Source organism: Rosa rugosa, chromosome 5, assembly GCF_958449725.1.
Source record: "Rosa rugosa chromosome 5, drRosRugo1.1, whole genome shotgun sequence".
Classification (NCBI taxonomy): domain Eukaryota; kingdom Viridiplantae; phylum Streptophyta; class Magnoliopsida; order Rosales; family Rosaceae; genus Rosa; species Rosa rugosa.
Genome location: NC_084824.1, coordinates 6,542,227 through 6,562,777, shown reverse-complemented (window position 1 = coordinate 6,562,777; position 20,551 = coordinate 6,542,227). Strand labels below are relative to the sequence as shown.

At 38.4% G+C, this 20,551-nt stretch overlaps 2 protein-coding genes and 1 pseudogene across 2 annotated transcripts; all 3 read left to right on the top strand.

Annotated features, from left to right (window-relative positions):
• Positions 1–1,170: 1,170 nt before the first annotated feature.
• LOC133710201 (uncharacterized) lies at positions 1,171–5,507 on the top strand. The gene is made up of 6 exons (XM_062136211.1): positions 1,171–1,263; positions 2,732–3,158; positions 4,010–4,067; positions 4,187–4,270; positions 4,389–4,530; positions 4,640–5,507. The coding sequence occupies exons 2-6, from the start codon at positions 2,765–2,767 to the stop codon at positions 4,916–4,918; spliced, it is 957 nt and encodes a 318-aa protein (XP_061992195.1). The 5' UTR covers positions 1,171–1,263; positions 2,732–2,764; the 3' UTR covers positions 4,919–5,507.
• A 4,992-nt stretch (positions 5,508–10,499) lies between these two features.
• LOC133712290 (cytochrome P450 CYP749A22-like) lies at positions 10,500–12,960 on the top strand. Its single transcript, XM_062138403.1, has 5 exons — positions 10,500–10,798; positions 10,885–11,111; positions 11,399–11,634; positions 11,819–12,200; positions 12,297–12,960. The coding sequence occupies exons 1-5, from the start codon at positions 10,513–10,515 to the stop codon at positions 12,723–12,725; spliced, it is 1,560 nt and encodes a 519-aa protein (XP_061994387.1). The 5' UTR covers positions 10,500–10,512; the 3' UTR covers positions 12,726–12,960.
• A 2,659-nt stretch (positions 12,961–15,619) lies between these two features.
• Positions 15,620–20,211, top strand: LOC133711116 (cytochrome P450 CYP749A22-like; annotated as a pseudogene).
• The last annotated feature ends 340 nt before the right edge of the window (positions 20,212–20,551 follow it).

The following is a 20,551-nucleotide window of genomic DNA, read 5'->3' as shown; positions in this document are numbered from 1 at the left end:
TATTCAGCCATGTATTGCCCCCCAATAGATGACTATCAGCCATGTATTGCCCCCCAATAGACATCTATTGCCCCCCAATAGACGTTTCGATTACCGAAATGAGAACTAATTTTTCTAAAATTACACAAATATAACTTTAATTAAAGAAAAAAAAAAAAGATTACATTAATTCAAAACGTCTATTGCCCCCCAATAGACGTCTATTGCCCCCCAATATCAGCTATCTATTGGGGCAATAGACGCTTCAACAGACGTCTATTGCCCCAATAGATTTTTTTTTTTCATTTTTCTTTCCTTTGGGGCCTCCTGACCCATTTTACCAAACAAAAACGAAAAAAAAAAAAAAAACGAATGAGAGAAATTGATTTGGGCACCCAGATAATAACTCTGGGCACCAAATCATATTTCTACATTCTCCTCTGCCACTGGCCTGCGTTGAGCACCGGAGCAACGGTGGAGTGGGATCGAACGCCGTGATGCGCAGCGGAGACGGCGGAGTGGAGCGGAAGCCGGAATCTGGGCAAGAAGTCGACGCCGCGCCGGAGGTGAAGATCGGGGAGTGCATAGACGTCGGAGATGCACAGCACCGAGTTGGTCCTCAACACGTCAACTTTCCGGCGAGCTCTTTCATCAGAGAGAGACAGAGTGCATCGCCTGCAGTTACTGGAGAGAGAGAGAGAGATGGGACGGGATCGTGGTGGAGAGAAATCTGCCACCTCTGCCGTGCGATGGATTAAAGTGAGCGTCGGAATTATGCCCGCCTCGGCCGCCGCGGTCCCAGTCCTTCACCGGAGAGAGAGAGAGAGAGATGGTGCAGATCTGATAATGGAGGATGAGAGAGAGAGAGGTGCTGCAGATCCGGAAAAGAGGAGAGAGGTCTCTTGTAATTAATTAATTAAGGAGAGGGCAAAACTGTCATTTTGTTTTAAACAGGGTAAGTGGGAATAAAATTCTGTTGCTGGGGTAAGTGGGATAGTTTTTGTTCATTTTGGTGCTTTGGGTCAAGGACCCTTTATTTTTTGTCGCCAAACTTCAGCAAATTGAAGAGAACTCTCAATTTGGTATTTGGACATTCCTTCACATTTTTCTCCCCTAAACTTCCTCTTTTATCTTTCACTTGTGTTTTTTTGCACCCTTTTTTTCTCCCTTACTTTCCTCTAGATATGATAAACACTGATATTTCTTCTCATTCATCCTTATATAGATTAAAAACAAAAAAAAATAAAAACTCATGATCACCATTCAAAGGTGGAAGAAGGTAAGGTATGAAATCGTTTTTACATCATATCCATGCCTTTTCTGTGTTTTTTTTTTTTCTTTCTCAATCCAAAATTGACAATTGCTCCATATGCTATCTCATTGGATTTACATCTCCATTGTTTAGCTCTTGATTTCAATCCTATTATTGGATCTGTGTAATCTGGGTTTTGTATATCATGAATTCTTTGGGTTTAAGTTGTTGATTAATGGTTGATGCATGTTTCTTAGTTTTGTTTGTTTGTTTTTTTTTTCTGTTGTTGCAGAGGAGTAAAATTGTACAATAAATGAAGGAGGTTCAAACAGTAAATCTGTGGAGATTTGAATAGAACCCACCCTTTATTAAAATTAAAATAAATAAATAAGATTATATACAAGATTTAGGAGGGGAACTAATTGTCACATATAGGGTGACTAAATGCTTGATGTTTCAGAATATTGGCATTTGTTTAATATGGATGATCATAGAGTTATATATATGATACACCACACTGTCACCAACTTGGAAGATGAATAATGTACAAAATTAAAGAGTTCTTGGCGTCATATCCCTCTCCTGTTTATTTTATAAAATTGATAAGAATCAAGATGTTGAATAGAAGACAGTGTAAGCTACTTCATATAAAACTATATGAATTTGTGACAAGCAACCCAAGAAGAAGATGATACTTTGACTAAACAAGTTAAGAGAGACTATTTCTAAAGGAAAACAAGCATGATCAGGTATATATGATGGATGGGATATCTTTTTCTGTGTAGGCAACAAGTATGCCTCAGACCTTGAGAGTTGAGAGGCTACAGATATAACTAAGAGTAGGAGTTAAGAATGTAATTGTTTTGGACCCATTACCCATCACGCTTGTGGTGAGCTGAACCAATCACCACACCTATAACAAATTTCCCTTTGAAATTATGGGAGTACTCCTACTACTGCATTCTTCTTTATTAGAAAAAAAGAGAGATTCTTAAGCAGAACAGTGATCCAGACAGGTTCGTGGTTAATTTGCTAAGCAAATCATTTAGAAAATTTAAGTGACAAAGAATCTTAAAATATTCAGCTCCATAGATAATTGACCACCAAGAAAATCTTAGCAACCTCTAGAACCTGATCTAGTTAGTGATCTGCTGCACATCACGGGGAAGCAACTCAAACAAGTCAGATAGTTCCATTCATTTAGAAATGCATAAATTTCCATGTCTTTGTTGCTTTTTCAATGGGAAGAAGCATTAAATATTTCAGGTTAATTTGGAACAAACGTATTCAAGAAAAAATAATGTTTATACCCCTTCCCAGTATACTATTTTGGATTTTGCTTGGAAACGAAGGTGGAAATGGTAATCCATAGTTATGCATGAAACTCACACTTCACCAACCAACTTTAAGCATAACCCATTTCCATACCTCAAATTTCATTTGATTGTCAATACCTTATATAACTCAATCCACTTTAACATATCTATCCCATTTAAGCAGGAGACACAGCTTCATTTCTTTGTCCTCTGCAACATGTCTAAAGCAAATGTAAGAAGACAATTAGTACTTCTGGAGAAGAACAAGGTTCCCAAGGAGAAGAGTACTACTAGTGCTTTCAGCTCCCACTTTTCTTATAAACACCTAAAGAGAATCTACCCAATTGGGCTTCACAAGAGTTCTTCATCTTCCTCTCTATCTCTATCATCCTTATCCTTGTCTTTGTCAGAAAACTCCATTGACTCTTCTTCTATCATTGATTCTACTTCTCCACTCGATCAGAAGATTTCATCAGCACTCCGCCTCATTGCACCACCGCCCCAAAGAAGAGAGTCTCCGGTGCCTAAAGTTGTCCAACAGCAGAATCAGAGCTTCCAGGATACTGATAATGGGGAGTTGAGGAGGTGCAATTGGATAACAAAGAATAGCGGTAAGTTATATATGAAAGTACTGTAGCATAAATATTTCATCATCCATTGCAGAATATATACTTTGTTGATTAATTTGAACTAGAGCAAGAAACTAGATTGAAATGATACCATATACACTATAAGTCTGAATACAGGTCTGCAATAGCAACCTTTAAGCAATGCGTAGGGATATGTCAACTGCTGATGTCAAATTTTGAAGGCATCAAACTATAGACTTCTTCATATAAGTTGTTAGTTCGACATACATTAGTGGGTGGCTCGGACTATTTCATGGAGTCTCAAACATGGTATCAAGGTCTTAGTTCTGGGAGTCTTGCATTCGAAAACCTTATTAAATTTTCGACTTCTTTGTTGGTTTGCAAGATATAGGATGGACCTAGACAAAATTGTGGGATGTGGATTCTAAAGAAAATGATAGTAAGCATGATAATCATTAAGAAAGTCATCAATGATATTTATTCCATTACTATGTACCAAAGTGGTTGAGATTTCAACAAAGTGTCCTATATATCATAGACACATAGTCAATTGTTAACTGTAGCGATTCTTAAAGATAATAATAAAATTGACAACAACATGATGAGGCAAACATTTTACCACTCTTCTCGATCTAAAGCATATATCTGAAGTGAAACTAATTCAAAGAATGAATGATTGCTACATTTTTCTGAAATAGTACTTGACCAACAATATTCTCTCTACCTACTACAACTTTTTGATTATCCAACTCAAGTATAATCACAATGCATGCATCTTTCTGATCAAAAACGTGAAAGAAGAAATTCTTTTAATTCTTTTTATTTATGAGTATATGCAGACATTCATTGATTGTAGGGTTTGATGTATGCAGATAAAGTTTATGTTGCATTTCATGATGAATGCTGGGGAGTTCCAGTATATGATGACAAGTATGTCCTTAATTTAGAACTTTTTATTAATCAAACTTATTTAACCACTAATCATGGTTGGAGTGCTGGTTATGATCGATAATTACTAAGTGCGTGGTAGTTAATCATTGTCATTACAGTCAATTGTTTGAGCTGCTTGCACTGTCTGGTATGTTGATGGACCACAATTGGACTGAAATTGTGAAAAGAAGGGAGCTATTCAGGTAAATATGTCACCTCAAATTTTTCCAACTATTCAGATAATGTGACTAATGAGTAGTACATGCATGATTGAATATATAATCTTATGGTGCATGATTTAATAGTTTCTTGCTTACATAGGGAAGCCTTTTCTGGATTTGATCCAAACACAGTTGCCAAAATGGGGGAGGAGGAGATTGAAGAGAGAGCTTCCAACAAAGCTTTAATGTTGCCAGACTGCAAAGTCAGGTGCATTGTAGACAATGCCAAATGCATATTGAAGGCAAGCTAGCAACCTAGCTCATCTCAAAATTAACTAAACTTACATTGATCACCATTTTCACATAAACTGATATATCTCTATCTTAAATTATCAAAATGATCGAATACAGATTGTGAGGGAATGTGGATCTTTCAGTAGCTATATGTGGGGTTCTGTGAATCACAAACCAGTCATCAACAGGTTCAGACACCCGAGGAATGTTCCTCTGAGGAGCCCGAAAGCAGAAGCCATGAGCAAGGATTTGATAAAGCGGGGATTTCGATACGTTGGACCAGTCATTGTGTACTCATTCATGCAGGCTGCTGGGTTGACCATCGATCATCTTGTGGATTGCTATAGGTATAGTGAGTGTGTAAGCCTTGCAGAAAGACCTTGGAGACATATCTAGCTAGCTACTCATTCTCCTGTCTTAACTTGATAAGTTAATAACTTATGGCACGTTTACTTACTTGGAATGGAAAATAATCATGAATCGGAGACAAGTGGAATGAGAGAAGAAAGGAATCGGTATTGATTCCGGAGGAATGATTCCTAAACCCATCTCCCCCCTTCGTAATCGAATTCCTGAGCATTCAGGAATCGATTCCTGATAAATAGGTGGGACCTACACCAATTCTCATTCCTTCATGTGTTAGTAAACACAGGAATTCTTTTACCTGAAATCATTCCGATTCCTTTATGTGTTAGTAAACACAGGGGTATTTTTACTCCGTAATCATTCCATTACATTCCATTCCATTCTAAGTAAGTAAACGTGCCCTTAATTCTATGTATTGTCTGCCACTTCTGTAGAAATCAATAACTTAATGATTTATAAGTTCTTAATTATATATGTATGAAATTGTATAGCTAGGGAGCTAGCCTAGGATCCAAGTTGGATTCTAGAGCTCATCATTTTTCCATTTTTGTGTTTATGTATAATGTACCAAGTGAGTTGAAATATTTAATGAGAAAATGAATCGAAATTGCTATCTTTACATGTTGCAGAACTACCAAGAAGGAACACGCGCGAATGGTTCCCATCACAACATCTTAATATTTGCACATTAGTTTATTGTCTTGACTGGCTATTTTACTTTACTTTCGATTCGTATAGTTATTGCTTCTTTTCTTCCCAAAAAAAAAAAAAAAATTTATTGCTTCCTAAAGTTATTGCTATTTCTCCGGGCCTGTCCATGAAGCTTTGTTAGCTAAAGTAATCTAATTAATTTTGTTATTAATAAATAATCGATTGTCTCTCGCTAAAATAAACCTAAAAAAAATTCTTGTGCCCACATGCATTATGAGAATGTGAATGCCATTTTCGGTAATTCTCTCAGTCCGTAAGGGCCCGTTCGGTATCATTTTGCGATACTGTTTTTTGTTTTATGAATTCAAAAATTTATGAATTTGCGTTCGGTGCATTAAACTTGAAAAACAAGGAAAATAAATTTTAGGAAACAATTCAGGAACTATGAATAAATATGGGAAATGACTTTTTGACGTTTTCATTGTTTCCTGAAAACAACTTGCCCTACAATTAGAGAAAGTGATTAATTTTTTTTACTTTTAAGCACATAGATCCACAAACTCTTCTCCTCACTTTTGATCTTTCTCTCTTTCTTTCCCACAATTTCCATTGAGACTTATCATCTCTTCTCATGATCTCATCTACTTTATATGTTGTTTGAACTTTCTTCTTCCCCGTTTTTTTCAATCAATTGAAACTTGCAGAATTATGCAATAGAGAAGAATGAAGGATTTAGAAAATCTCTCTTTCACGTGTCAGATCTAATTTATACGGATGATTTAGGGTGAAAGCTTCGGTATTTTATGCTTCAATATAATTGGATTATCTCATGGGCAAGAGGAATTAACAACTAAGGTTGAGACGTTTGATTGAATTATCTTTTTGAACTAAAGATTCAAGAGCTTGCAACTTCATATGATATATTTTATAAACAAATTTGAGGGATTTGATTCTTCTTGTTCAATCTCCTTCACAATACTCTGTTTCTTTTCTCATAACAACCAATAAAGGATTCATAATCAATACAAACAAAATAGTCAATTTTTCATGATTACTGATGAAAAACTAAATAGAGTGCTATAGATATGTTTTTTTTTTTAAATGATAGATATGTTTTTGATATTTCAAGTTTTGAAATACTTGTACCGAACATGTATTTACATATTAAAAACTTGTAGTTTAATTCCCCATTTTCATTCTACAATCCAGTATTACAAAAATAATTTCATAAAACGTTATAGGACACACCCTAAGTTGGTAAGTAATTCTTAACTTTTCCACTTTTTCAAATCTAGCTACCAAATGTTTGTCATACATCTACTTACAGATGTAACAACAAATTTATTGCCATTATGGTAATGTGAATATGTTTTTATGTACGTAATCAGTCCACTTAATTGCCACCTTTCTACAAGTTTGTAACAAATTTGTTATCCAACTAAGGGTTGTTTGGGAGGAATAGTATTTCTTTTAGGGTTGTTTGGGAGGAATAGTATTTCATTTACCCCATTTCTAGGGATTTTTTTCCTACTTACCCCATTAAGTTTTTTTAATTCCCTCTTACCCAAAACACTCTAAGGAAGTCTTCCCTGATACCCCATTAAGGTTTTTAGTTTTTGTTTTTATTTTTTTTAATACCATTTTACCCTCACCCTTTTGTTACTTAGAGAGAGAGAAAATGGAAAAGAGAGAAACCATAGGAGACTTCGCCGGAGCCGGTCACTAGTAGCCGGATTCCAGCCAAATTTCGCCGGATTCCGGTCATCGGCCGCCGCCCACCGGATTTTTTTAAAAGCCTCTATTGCCCCCAATAGACGTTTATTGCCCCCCCAATAGAGGGGCAATAGACCTTTATTGCCCCCTAATAGACGTCTATTGCCCCTCAATAGAAGGGAAATAGAGGTCTATTGCCCCCCAATAGTCTATTTCCCCTTAATACACGTCTATTGCCCCCAATAGAGGGGCAATAAAGGTCTATTACCCCCCAATAGACGTCTATTACCCCTAGTAGAACTTTTGGTCACCGAAATGGGAACTAATCTCAGTAAAATTAGACAAATAAAACTTTAATTAAGGAAAAAATAGAGGATATTACATCAATTCAAAACATCTATTGTTCCCCAATAGACGTCTATTGGGGGCAATAGACGTCTATTGCCCCCCAATAGAACCCTTTTTTTTTTCTTCTTTCTTTCTGGGCCTTCTGCCCATATTTTACCAAAAAAAACAAAAATTGATTTGGGCACCCAGAAAATGCTCTGGGCACCAAAATTGATTTGCATCGCTTTCCGGTATCAGGAGCATTCAATGCACCAACTACGGTGCCTTCTGATCCAGTACCGCCGTAGTTGTCCCTGTGACCGAGGTTGACTCTGGCCTCCGCCGTCGAAAACAAACACTGTGCGGTCAATCGTTCAACAATCTTCTCCGGCACCACCAGCTTCGGCCAGGTAGGCTCCACCGTGCGCTCCAACTCCTCCAAATCAGACTCCTATACATTCATTCCACCACAAAAATTTAATCAAATCGAAAATCCAAAACGCAGACCATAATCAAAATCATACAAGCCTAGAAACTCAAACAAATTTCCGAAAGATTAAGATAGAATCCTTAAGAGCTTTTGATGTCGAGTCTCTTCGCCGCAACCGGAGATGAAGTGGAAGGAGAGTAAGGGAACGGCAAAGCTGATGATGCCTCAACCGGAGAAAAGCTCGGCCGAGTACGACGCTAGCTGCGAAGAAAGCTCCGAAACTCCTAGTCCAGGCAGTGCCGGCGTCGTGCATGGGAGGGAGGGAGGGGGGAGAGAGAGAGAGAGAGAGATCCGATCTGCTCTGGAGGATGAGAGAGAGTGCAGATCGTGGAGAGAGGAGAGAGTGAAAGAGAGAGACACAGGGTACGTGTAATTAATTAATTAAGTCAAGGGTAAAATTGTCATTTTACTTTAAATAGTGTAAGTGAGAATAAAAATTTGTTGCTGGGGTAAGTGAGACAATTTTGGCTCATTTTGGTGCTTTGGGTCAAGGACCTTTTCTTATAATCTTTATGTGTGTATTCTTTCTTCTCTAGCTCTCATCAAGACATCAACATCTTTGATGGATTCCAACTTGCATAAAAAAATAAATGGATCTAGAAATAACTATACTGTTGCGATAATCAATCTTTATTTATTTTTTAATTAAATAAGGGATTATATGCTATTAGCTCCTCGGAGGCAGACAATTTAGAGAAAAAGTCTCACCTTCAAACCCTAAAGTGAAGAGTCTACCACACCCTGGGAGCCCACCGCTCGTCCCCTTATTTATATTTTTATTAATAATAAAGAAAATTAGAAAATAGAGAAGGGAGCTAGGACAAAACTCAAACCCCAAAAGTACATACAAGAGAAAGAAATAAAAGATGGAAAGAATAAAATTTCATCTTTGGAACAAGAAAAAGAAGAAAGAAACTCCAAGAAGCCCAAAGCAACATCAAGAAGAAACACGAGACTAAGGGAACCCCTAGCCTGGTCATCCATTTTCAAGTATGGAGAAATCTCAGGTGGTGGCGAGACATGCCAAATCAGAGATGAAGAAGTGCAAACCCAAATTTGTTAACCTATCTGCTACAGAATTGTCTTCGCGAAGAACATGAGAGCAGTGATCGAAACTCATTGACTGAATACAAGATAAACAATTCAACCAAGCAATGCGCAGTGGCCAAGGAGGGGCAAATGAGGTAGAGGTGATACATGCAAGAACAGTCATCGAATCACTCTCCAACCAAATACAATGCCAACCCATTTGAAAAGCAATTTCAATATATCCCAATTATAACTCCCATTAACTCAGCAAAGAAAGTTGACTACTAACCTAAACCTTGACAATAATTAACTTCCAAAATACTGACCATTCGAAACTCAAAAAACACCACCACAAGCTGCATGGCTAGGATTACCTTTTAGCTAACCCGTTAGTGTTAATCAACAAAAAAATAAGGGTGGTACTAAATAATTAACCGTGGAACAACTGATCTTTGAAAAACCGGTTGGATTCTCAAGTTCACTAGCAACTGAGAGTCCAACATAGCGCAGGAATAACAAGGCAAATGAGGAGCAGCAAACCGTAACCAAGATTCAATAGAGCGAAAACCCACATATAAGAGAAGGCCTTTTATTATAAAAAAAAATAAAAATTACTACATGTTTTCCAAATAACCATGAAAGCAAACAGACAACCCGCAAACCATAAACCTTTTAGTTGAGGAGAAAACGGTTTACCAACAATTATACTCCATAAGTCACCAATAGAGTCATGAGTTGGTAAAGAAGTACCAAATTAGCATGACAACCATTGCCAAACATGTTGAGTGAAGGAAAAAGAAACAAATAAATGAGTTGAATCGATCCTCAACAGTGCAACAAGAGCAAAGCTGACATACCGAAACCAATGGAATGCTTTGTCGTTGAAGTTGGTCATCGATAGCTAAATATAACTTGTTATGGAGAAGCGCCAAACAAGTATAGAGAACCATATACTTGTTTTGGTGGAATAAAATGCCTCCAAACTTGAGCTTGTAAGCCATTAGAAGCAAAATGTGGACGGAAAAGGAGAAGAACCCAACACAGTGAAAAGTCAACTGCGTTTAATCCCAAGGATCGACCTATATAATTAATCAACCAAGAAGAAAACAAAAGAATAAAAATCGATCAGCTTAGTATAGCTAGTCAAATAATGATTGTGATTGATTCATGACTGCTGGACAGGAAAATACTCTTATACTGAAGGCCATGCATGCGTAGCATATTACGTCATGGAACAAAGTCTTCTTTAATTAAAAACTCGTTCCTTAGTTGAATTTTAAGACCATATCCATGCGTAGCATATTATGTCATTGTTGCCAGCTTAGCTACCTAGGGTTTCGAATCTATATATAAGATCTCGCAATCTAACATGAAATATCAGCAGAGAGCCAAAAAAAAGAAAGCAAAACTAAAGATGACTTCTTTGGGAGGCCTAGCAATCACTCTTTCAGGCTTTGTGTTTCTCTACCTTCTTCTTGTAGCTCTCATCAAGATCTTTTACAAACAATGGTGGATTCCGACGCGCATTAAGAAAAAGATGAATGTGCAAGGAGTCACAGGCCCTCCTTACAGACTTATCCACGGGAACACCAAAGAAATCGCCAACATGATAAAGGAAGCAATGAGCAGGCCCAAAAGTTTATCACATGACATACTTACCCTGATTTATCCTCATATTTACTCATGGAGCAAGAAATATGGTATTTGAATACAAGCTAGCTAGCTCATCACTAACTGTGTATCTATATATATATGGCTTTCTAATTTTGGTTATGTTAATTTGTAGAAGGGAAGACTTATCTTCAATGGTATGGTTCTCAAGCTCAGTTGATAGTTATGGATACCGAGTTGTGCAAAGAGATACTGAATGACAAAGATAGAGTTTATCGAAAACCCAAGAAGGAGGGCTTCGCGTTAAGGCTACAAGGCAATGGCCTTCCGGGAATAGAAGGTGAAAAATGGGCAAAAGTGCGAAAAATTTCCATGCATGCCTTTCATGGAGAGAGCTTAAAAGTAAGTTCTTATTATCACTGCTGGTAATTCTTGCAATTTGAGAAAATAAGAGTACTAAGCTATTACCTACCGTTAGTTAATTTTTTATCATTGGTCCCACATTATTTGTTCTTTTCAACATTATCGATCCAGTGTTTATCTGCCACATCAAATGTCAAGTTATGTGGTTTAAAGATATGAGAACACCAAAATATGGTTAACCTGGTATTATCCTAATTGTACTGATGAAGGTAACTATGCTAATTGCTTGATGATCGCTGATGATGGGATTGTTTAACTTTTACTAGACTATGATTCCATCAATGATAGCTAGCACTGAGACGATGCTAAAAAGGTGGACAAAATATGAAGAAGGGAAAGAGATTGAGGTGTTCGAAGAATTTCGATTATTGACTTCAGAAGTGATTTCCAGGACAGCATTTGGCAGCAGCTACTTAGAAGGCCAAGACATTTTTGAGATGTTGATGAGCTTAGCCTCCTTTTTGGTAAAAAATACTTACAGACTCAGGCTTCCTGGCATCAGGTAATTTCCTTTTAACAAAATCTTAAACTGTCGAGGGAACAACGACCACAGTGATCCCTCAGGGCCGATTTTCTTTTAGCTGTTGAATCCTTGTTTAAATTATCATATTAAGATGACATAATGTCCCTAGAAGTCAGTAATAGTATTCTGAATCCCCAAAGCTAATGGTACACAATTATTCCAGTCGCATTATCAAAATCAAAGATGAGATTGAATCAGAGAAGCTTGTGGAAAGAATACACGATTCCATAATAGAGATTGTTAAGAAAAGAGAAGAGCAGGCCATGACTATGAGCGGTGAAGAAGACAGATTTGGAGGTGATTTTATTGGATTGCTTATAAAGGCTCGTCACGATCCAAATGTGAACATTACAGTGGATGATGTAATTGATGAGTGCAAGACATTTTACTTTGCTGGACAAGAAACCACCAATACATTGCTAGCTTGGACTATCTTACTTCTGGCACTTCATCCTGAGTGGCAAGAGGAAGCAAGAAGAGAAGTTCTGCAATTGTTTGGCAAACAAACAACTCCAAATCCTGATGGCCTTGCCAAACTCAAAACGGTACGAAAGAATGTCTACTAATCAGTTGCTTGTTTTGTTAGTTGTTAGAAATATATCCTGACTTGTTTAACCATATATTAATTTTGTTGCATGCAGATGAGTATGATCCTAAATGAGACTCTAAGGTTATATCCTCCTGTTGTTTCCATCATAAGGAAAGTCGAAAAGGAAGTTAGACTCGGAAAAATCATTGTTCCTGCTAATGTTGAACTGCAGGTCCCAAATCTAGCATTTCATCATGATCCAAAACTTTGGGGAGAAGATGTGCATCTTTTCAAACCAGAGAGGTTCTCAGAAGGGGTTGCTAAAGCTACTAACAATAACATGGTTGCATACTTACCGTTTGGAATGGGACCTAGAAATTGTATTGGATTCAACTTTGCAACCACAGAAGCAAAAATTGCTCTTTCGATGATTCTACAAAGGTACTCCTTCACCCTTTCCCCGGGTTATGTTCACTCACCTTTTAGATATATTACAGTTCGCCCGCAGCATGGAGTTCAAATAATGCTACACACTCTCTGAACTGTGGCCACAAAAATTGCCAGTAAATCTTGCACTCCATAGTCCATATGGTGGCTCATACATATAAACATATTTTATAAAAGAGTGCAATATTACATGAATAAACATATTGTCAATAGTGCACTATTGCACTATTTTGAGTTTTTGACAACCCTTACAGTTATTATTAGACTTTATATAAAAAATCCGTCAGATTTTTATATCCATTGTACACCAAAGTAGTTTTGATTCCCATACAAGCACCATGCAGCCTCTATGATATGATAGAGGGCGATTTGTGCTCAAGCTTGTTTCAAATAGCAGTATTGGTAAAAGTGCATTAAGTACAGAATCTGATGGATTAACAGGGAAAAGTTTTTACAGACTCATCCATGGAGAGCAGGCCCATAATAAAATTAACTCATGTACTGGAACTAACAAGTGAATAAACTCTTAAGCCAGCTTCAAGCTCTTCAATCATGATGAAAAAATCACTCATATCCAAAAACAAATGTGCTTTATCTATGAACTGGTCGGTCTTCATTCTTCTCTCATCTGATGAGAAGCTCAAAGAAATTTATCTTATGTTTAAATCGGTAGTACAGATGGGATATGCACCAAACATGAGAGCTAGCATAGTTGCTTAATTGGATCAAAAAGTACAACATTGACTATGATCATCGATCAGTTAGTATGTTCATTTCGTGTTAAACGCTGTTGTTTTGAGATATTAATGTAGGAAGTGTTGAACGAGAATTTAACTAGAAGTAACGGTTCAGAATTCCAATTGTATTTTAACACCTGATGAACTGTCATGACAAGGTCAACACAGTGAAAGGACAACTAATAACTGTGAATAATACCAAGGCGACTAATCAACCAAGCGAAAAAGAACAAAAAAAAAAAAATCAAATCCTTATTAATGATTGGGATTAATTCTTAAAATAGTAAAGTTTTACTAAATTGAACAAAGTCAACTAAATCAACCTGACATAACTACCTTAATGTCAAGGAAGAAACTCATTCTTAATGGCTCATTCTTTGAATTTCAAGACCATGCATGCGTAGGATAATATGTCATAACCATCAGAAGAAGCCGCTGCCAGCGTTAATGTTTCTCTCCATAAGGAGTCAGATTCTAACTCAAAATTGTGGGAGATGAAAGATCTCACATTGGAAAAGTGACAAATAAAATATAACTTATAAGTGGGTGGATCTCACCCAATTGTACCGAGGCCTTTTATTATTAAAATCCAACACCTATCGGGTGGTTAATTAACTTATAAGTTGGGACAGTATCGGTACAATGGTGGGCCACGGGCCACGCTTGTCGCTGTTTAACATGGTATCAGAGCGTGTTTATATTGCCATCGGAAAATTTTGATTGGATTGTTACCAAGTGTCTGATGTGGGCCTTGGATTGTTATATTGGCCAAGTCTTCAATATGAGACTTGTGTCCCAATTTCCAATGTGGGAATTGGATTGTTAATTAATTAAAAGTCTTCAATATGAGACTTGTGTCCCAATTTCCAATGTGGGAATTGGATTGTTAATTAATTAAAGTTAGGTTGCATGTGAGGGGGCGTGACATTGGAAAAGTGACAAATAAAATATAACTTATAAGTGTGAGATCTCACAATCTCACCCAATTGTACCGAGGCCTTTTGTTATATATTAAGGGGTTTTGTCCATTTACCCTATTTCTAGGGATTTTTTCCTCCCTTACCCCATTAAGTTTTTTTAATTCCCTCTTACCCAATATACTCTAAGGGAGTCTTCCCTAATACCCCATTAAGATTTTTTTTTTGTTTTTAATTTTTTTTTAATACCATTTTACCCCTCACCCCTTTGTTACTGAGAGAGAGAGAGAGAAAATGGAAGAGAGAGAAACTATAGGAGACTTCGCCGGAGTCCGTCACCAGCCGCCGGAATCCGGCCAACTTTCGCCGGAATCCGGTCACCGGTCGCCGGAATCCGGCGAGACTGGCTGCCGCCCACCGGAAATTGCTGAAAATCTCACCGGAAAGTTTTTTTGCCCCCAATAGACATCTATTGCCCCCCAATAGACGTCTATTGCCCCAATAGTCTATTGCCCCCTAATAGACGTCTATTGGCCCCCAATAGATGACTATCAGCCATGTATTGCCCCCCAATAGACGACTATCAGCCGTGTTTTGCCCCCCAGTAGACGTCTATTGCCCCCCAATAGACATATATTGCCTCTCAATAGACGTCTCGATTACCGAAATGGAAACCAATCTTTTTAAAATTATACAAATAAAACTTTGATTAAAGAAAAAAAATGAGGAGATTACATCAATTCAAAACGTCTATTGCCCCCTAAAAGACGTCTATTGGGGGGCAATACATGTCTATTGCCCACCAATAAAACTTTTTTTTTTCTTTTTTCTTTCCTTCTGGGCCTTCTGTCGTCATGAAACTGGCCTCCATCTCATCAACTCTCTTCCCAAGGACCCCTTGTGCAGCTATTTCCACTGCCACCTCTTCAGACGCCTCATCCATCTTCATATCTTCCAACTACACCAAGATGCACAATCAATAATCAATGTAATCCAAAATTCTAATAACTAATTCATCATTCACAATTATGCTTATCCACTTGCTTCATTAAACAATTATTCAAATTGCAAACTGAAGATTTAAGAAAAAGAACAACTCCTGAACACATTCCAGCAACAAAAACCAGCTGATTCGGTCTATATCTAATTTCAATTTCATTTTCCTTTGCTTCAATTTCGCGGCAAATAAACAAAAGGTAAGCAAATTCCAGAAAGTGATAAACCGGAAAAAGGAAATTGACCTTGGAATTTGACGGTGAGGTGGCCTGGATCTGGAACCGCCTGCAAAATCAGCCAAGACGACGACGGTGAGAGAGCAAAGCCGGCAATCCGAGATGACGACGATGACGATGACGCTCAAGAGGACGTTGCCGGAGCAAACAACAACAATTCGAGACGATGACGCTTTGAAGTCTCGGATCAGCAAGGCTCGACTAAATCGGCGATTCACAGATTTGAGCTCGGAGAAGGCGAACACCCTCAGATCGACGATTGTCGGAGTCGAACTCGGACCGGCGATTGCAGCGGTGTTGTCGTAGCTGTTGGAAGCCACACTGAGGGATCGCGCACACGAGACCTTGGACGGCGGGCCAGAAACAACGCCGGGCTCGATCTCCTCGTCGTCGTGCCTCTCACTGGGATCGGTGATCTGTACGTACGGGGAGGGGGGAAGAGAGAGAGAGAGAGAGAGCTGGGGATCGGGAAAAGAGAGAGAGAGAGATGAGTGGCAGTGGCTGTGGTTTCTTAATTAAACTATGGGCAAAATTTTCATTTCTCTTTAGATTGGATTAGTGGGAATAAAAATCTGTTGCTGGGGTAAGTGAGATAACTTTGGCTCATTTTGGGGCTTTTGGTCAAGGACCCTATATTAAAACCCAACACCTATCGGGTGGTTAAGTTGGGACAGTATCGGTACACTTATAAGTGGGTGGATCTCACAATCTCACCCAATTGTACCGAGGCCTTTTGTTATATATTAAAACCCAACATCTATCGGGTGGTTAAGTTGGGACAGTATCGGTACAATGGTGGGCCACGGGCCACGCTTGTCGCTGTTTAACAGAAATAACAGTGGAGTGGTACAAATACGCATTAAGAAAACATTGAATCTGCAGGGAGTTGAAGGCCCTTCTTACCGACTTATCCATGGAAACACCAAAGAAATCTCCAACATGATAAAGGAAGCAATGAGCAGGCCCAAACACACGACATACTTTATCAAATTCATCCTCATATTCACACATGGAGCAAGAAATATGGTATTTAATGGCAAACTAGCTCATCATTAACTATGTATATATGGAGCAAGAAATATGGTATTTAATGGCAAACTAGCTCATCATTAACTATGTATATATGGCTTTCAATATAAATAGTTCCTTTTATGATTTTGGTTATGTGTAATTTGTAGAAGGGAAGCTTAAGACATATCTTCAATGTTATGGTTCTCAATCTCAGTTGATAGTTATGGAACCTGAGATGTGCAAAGAGATCCTCAATGACAAAGACAGGGTTTATCGAAAACTGAACAAGGAAGGCTTTGCATTGAGGCTACAAGGGAATGGCCTTCCAGGAATAGAAGGTGAAAAATGGTTAAAAGTGCGGAAACTTTCCATGCATGCCTTTCATGGAGAGAGCTTAAAAGTAAGTTCTTACTATAATTAATGGAAGTTCTTGCAAACTAAAAAATAACAGTGGTATTCTAATACCTATGTTACTTAATATCATATACTGAGGAAAACAAGTTGTAACTTTGCTCATTTTCTGATGATACTTAATGATGGGATTGTTTTACTTTTACTAGACTATGATTCCAGCGATGATAGCTAGTACTGAGACGATGCTAAAAAGATGGCAAAATCATGAAGAAGGGAAAGAGATTGAGGTACGTATTTGAAGAATTTCGGTTATTGACTTCAGAAGTGATCTCGAGGACAGCATTTGGCAGTAGCTACTTAGAAGGGCAGGATATTTTTGAGATGTTGATGAAGTTAGCCTCATTTTTGGTTAAAAATACTTACAGACTCAGGATTCCTGGCATCAGGTAATTTCCTAATATCACAGTGATCCCTCTCAGTTGTTGAACCTTAGTAATCATATCAATATATAATGTCCTTGGAAGTGAATGAGATTATGAATTTATGAGTCCTCAAAGCTAATTGAATTCAACATTGCAGTCGCTTTATTAAAACCGACGATGAGATTGTATCAGAGAAGCTTGTGAAAGGAATATATGACTCCATAATAGGGATTGTTAAGAAAAGAGAAGAGCAGGCCATGACTATGATTAGCAAAGAAGACAAATTTGGAGATGATTTTATTGGATTGCTTTTAAAGGCTCGTTATAATTCCGATTTCAACCAGAGGATTACAGTGGATGATTTAGTTGATGAGTGCAAGACATTTTACTTTTTTTTTTTTTTGAAAGGGGTTTGGAACCCAGCCAAGCTGGGAGGCTCAGCCCCACGCTCGGTTCCATTTATTGAAGTAATACTTTGCAACGGGGGGGACATAAAACCTGAACCCCGTGCTACATTAGAAAGATTACAAACATACTCATAGAGAACATCCCGAATAATAACAGGAGTTTCATCTAACCATACATCAGAAATGTAATTAAAACTAGCAAGGTGCGCTAACCTGTTGGCTACACCGTTTGCTTCACGGAAGCTGTGACTAACCTGAATTGAGTGAAAAGATGTCAAATATGACTTACAATCATCGATAATACGCCCAATTTCAGATCTATCTTCCACATCACGCTGTAGAGCAATAACAACAAGGGAGCAATCGCTCTCAACATCAATAACGGTCATGTCCTGATGGATAGCCAATAAGAGTCCAGCCCTACATGCTTCAGCCTCCATATGTAAAGCAGATGAAGCATGTGGGAAATACCGAGCCAGAGCTGCCAAGCACATACCATTTTCATCACGTATCACAACTCCCACTCCACCATCACCGTAATCAGCCCGGTAACTCCCATCCACATTCACTTTCAGACGCCCACTAGGAGGGTTCTGCCATTTGGTCTTTTCCCTTCTACCTTTCGCATTTCCATGCACATGAAATTGCTGATATTCCTCAAGAAATTTACTAGCCCACTGTGCCGCATTAGAGGCACAGAAGAAACTCTCGTTCCACAAGACATTATTTCTTTCAGACCATATGACCCAGAGTGCCATGAAAAAAGCACAACGTTGATTACCATCCAATTTTTCAATGACGTTCAACACCCAATCCTCCACACATGAAGCAGCCACATTCTTGGCCAAAAGGCCCAATTTGGTACACACCCAAAAGCATGTAGTAACATCACAATCTCTGAACAGGTGTAATCCATCTTCTAATGCATGATTACAGAAAAGACAATTACTATCAAGAAGACTAACCTTATGGGAGAGAGCTCTTCTTGTAGGTAAAATGCCTCTGAGTAGTCTCCAAATAAACACACGCACTTTGGGTGGGATGTTGGCCCCCCAAATTATCTTCCAGTAAGTGGCATTAATTCCATAAGACCCATTTGAGCTAGAAGCACGGTCAGATCTACCATCATCAAGGCGGGCCACATGGTATCCACTTCTCACTCCATAGTTTCCTCTCTTGTCATAGTGCCAAACAAAGCTGTCATCTGCTCCTCTAAGGCTTAGAGGGATACTTGCAATTATGCCAACCTCCATTAGTGTAAATAAAGCTTCCAAAAGTGGAATATTCCACTCATAATCGTTCTCCTTCATTAAGTCACATACTCTCAATTCTTCATAGCCCAACGCTGGAGAGGAAAATGGTTTGAAATGTATAGGTAGTGGAACCCACGGATCCCGCCATGCAGAAATATGAGCTCCGGTGCCAACCCTATATCTCACCCCTCTACGTAAAAGATTTTTGCCATGCATGATACTACGCCATGCATACGAGGCCCCTTTAGTCACTTCAGCATCCAGGAAGTCACACCGTGGGAAATAGCGAGCTTTATATAACTTAGCTATCAAAGAATCCGGTGACTGAAGAATCCTCCAAGCTTGCTTCGCGAGCAAAGCTTGGTTGAAATGAACCATGTTTCGAAATCCTAGACCGCCTTCTGTTTTGGGAACACACAATCTCTCCCAAGCCAACCAATGGATTTTTTTCTCATCAATCTTGTCTCCCCACCAAAACCTAGCCATAAGACGGTGCATCTCAGAACAAAGATGTTTGGGGAGTTCAAAACAGCTCATTACATAGGTCAGAACAAAGACATTTTACTTTGCTGGACAGGAAACCACTAATACTTTGCTTGCTTGGACTATTCTTCTTCTGGCAATGCATCCTGATTGGCAAGAGGAAGCAAGAAAGGAAGTCCTGCAATTATTTGGCAAACAAACTCCAAATTCTGATGGCCTTACCAAACTCAAAACGGTACGAAAGAATGTCTACTAATCAGTTGCTTGTTGTGTTAGTTGTTAGAAATATATCCTAACTTGTTTAACCATATATTAATTTTGTTGCATGCAGATGAGTATGATCCTAAATGAGACTCTAAGGTTATATCCTCCTGTTGTTTCCATCATAAGGAGAGTCGAAAAGGAAGTTAGACTCGGAAGAATCATTGTTCCTGCTAATGTTGAATTGCATGTCCCAAACCTAGCATTTCACCAAGATCCTCGATCAACTCTGGGGAGAAGATGTGCATCTTTTCAAAACCGAGAGATTCTCAGAAGGGGTTGCTAAAGCTACTAATAATAACATGATCGCATACTTACCCTTTGGAATGGGACCTAGAAATTGTGTGGGATTCAACTTTGCCACCACCGAAGCAAAGATTGCTCTATCGATGATTCTGCAACGCTAATCCTTCACCCTTTCCCCGGGTTATGTCCACTCACCTTTTAGGTACATTACAGTTCGTCCGCAACATGGAGTTCAAGTAATGCTACACCCTATGTGAACTGTGGAGACCAAATTTCCAGAAAAGCTTGTATTTCAGTTATGAAAATACAAGGACAGAATATGATTTTCTGGAAAACGGGGATTGCAGTGCACTGATCAATCATTACTGGGCAGCAGAAACCAAAATAACAAACTAAACACCAGATTTTGGTTACGCAGTGAAAACCTCAAGTATGAGATTAAAAACACTGTGGGGCTGTAATTACCGGATGGAACAAAACTGATAGAGTTTGAGTAATGACAGTTATTCAAACAAGCAACAACACAAATAAAACAACACAAGAATTGCTGACGCAGTGTAAACCTCTCCACTGAGGAAACTTCACTGCGTGGCTTTT